Below are 1,317 nucleotides of genomic sequence, written 5' to 3' on the forward strand. Positions count from 1 at the left end.
CCCCCGGCCCCGCGCTCGCTCTCTGCCTGGGCGGTGGTTGAGGCCGCCGGGAGGAGGGATCGGCTCCGCTGCCGCTGGGGAAGTCTCCTCCAACGCCGCCGCCGTTTCCATGCTCCCCCCGGCTCGGCTGCGGCTGCCGCTGTAGGCGCTGCCCCGGAGCCCGCCCCCCCCCCAGCCGGGGCGGGAGGGAAGCAGCAAGCGGGGAGGGAGGGAGCGGCGAGAGGAGCTAGCTCGCGCCGCCGCCCGGCCAAGTTGCCACAAAAGTTGCTGCCCAGCCCGAGGGGGGGCCGGGGCCGGGCCATGATCTTCCCCAGCAGCAGTAGTAGCAGCAGCCCCGCGGGCGGCAGCCGGGCGCCCTGCAGGAAGCAGGTAAGGGCGGCGCGTCTCCCCCGTCGGAGGCGCGGGGGGGCCGGGGCTGCTGCGGATCAGCTGAGGCCGCGGGACTGTGCCATAGCTGCCCTCCGCCCGGCCCGGGTTTCACGGCCGGGCGGGGGCGTCCGTGTGGAGCTCCGCAACAAGTTCTAAAATGGTCCGGGCGGGGCAGGGAGGTTACAACATCGGCTGGAAACCGAAACTCGGGGCTGGGCGTTTTCGCTTGTAGTGAAACGGGGTGGTGGGGGGCGCACACACGGGACGCGCACACGCGCCGTTGGGAGCCCCGCCCACCCACGCCCCTCTGCCCGCGCAAGGGCAGTCAGTCCTGTCCTGTGAGCTGCTCGGAGCCGAGCTGCGTCCGCCCCGTGGAGCGAGCGGGTCTGACACGCGGCGCCAGCAGCCGCTTCCCCTGGGACCGCACAGACGTGCAGGGAGGGGCTGGGCCGGGCCGGGCGTGGGCCGCGGTTGGCGAAGCTCGGCCGGAGACGCTGCCCTCAGTGGTTACACCGGGAAGGTTAAACGCCAGAGGTGCTGGCAAGAAGCCTGGCTGAGAGCACCCGAACCGAGCCAGATCCCACTGCAGTCGTCTTGGGGGATAAAAATAAACAAACCCTTCCAGGCCTGCTACCCACAGCAATCGAAATCAGGCCATTAACTTCTCTCAATAACGATTCCGGAGAAATCCTGCCTTTGTGTGTGGCGTGAGAATCAGCTGCAGACAGATCAGGGCACAGTGATTTTCCTACAGGCTTTTCATACAAGTCTCTTATTGTTGCTTTTATTTTCACTAGTGCAGACTTAGGTGTGTTTCTCTAGTTGGTGACTATAGGAATGATTGGCGTTTGCCTGTGCAGCACCGGAGGTTGTGGTTTGTTATCTTTTTTGGCGTTGAAGCAAAAGCTTTGAAAACTTGTTCCTGATTTCTTCCCTCCCCCCCCCCCA

At 65.4% G+C, this 1,317-nt stretch overlaps 1 protein-coding gene across 3 annotated transcripts in view; it reads left to right on the forward strand.

Annotated features, from left to right (window-relative positions):
* Positions 1–1,317, forward strand: part of RBMS1 (RNA binding motif single stranded interacting protein 1) — a 133,954-nt gene that overhangs the window by 287 nt on the left and 132,350 nt on the right. Inside the window, exon 1 of one of the 3 annotated variants that reach the window (XM_019553937.1) lies at positions 190–369. The exons of the other annotated variants lie outside the window; for them this stretch is intronic. Within the exon in view, the coding sequence (XP_019409482.1) occupies positions 301–369 (69 nt within the window). The 5' untranslated portion in view covers positions 190–300. Of the gene's footprint in view, positions 1–189; positions 370–1,317 lie in introns of those variants that run through there. 3 annotated transcript variants of the gene reach the window in all.

Source organism: Crocodylus porosus, unplaced genomic scaffold (genome assembly GCF_001723895.1).
Source record: "Crocodylus porosus isolate Cpor-Errol unplaced genomic scaffold, CroPor_comp1, whole genome shotgun sequence".
NCBI classification, from domain to species: Eukaryota; Metazoa; Chordata; order Crocodylia; family Crocodylidae; genus Crocodylus; species Crocodylus porosus.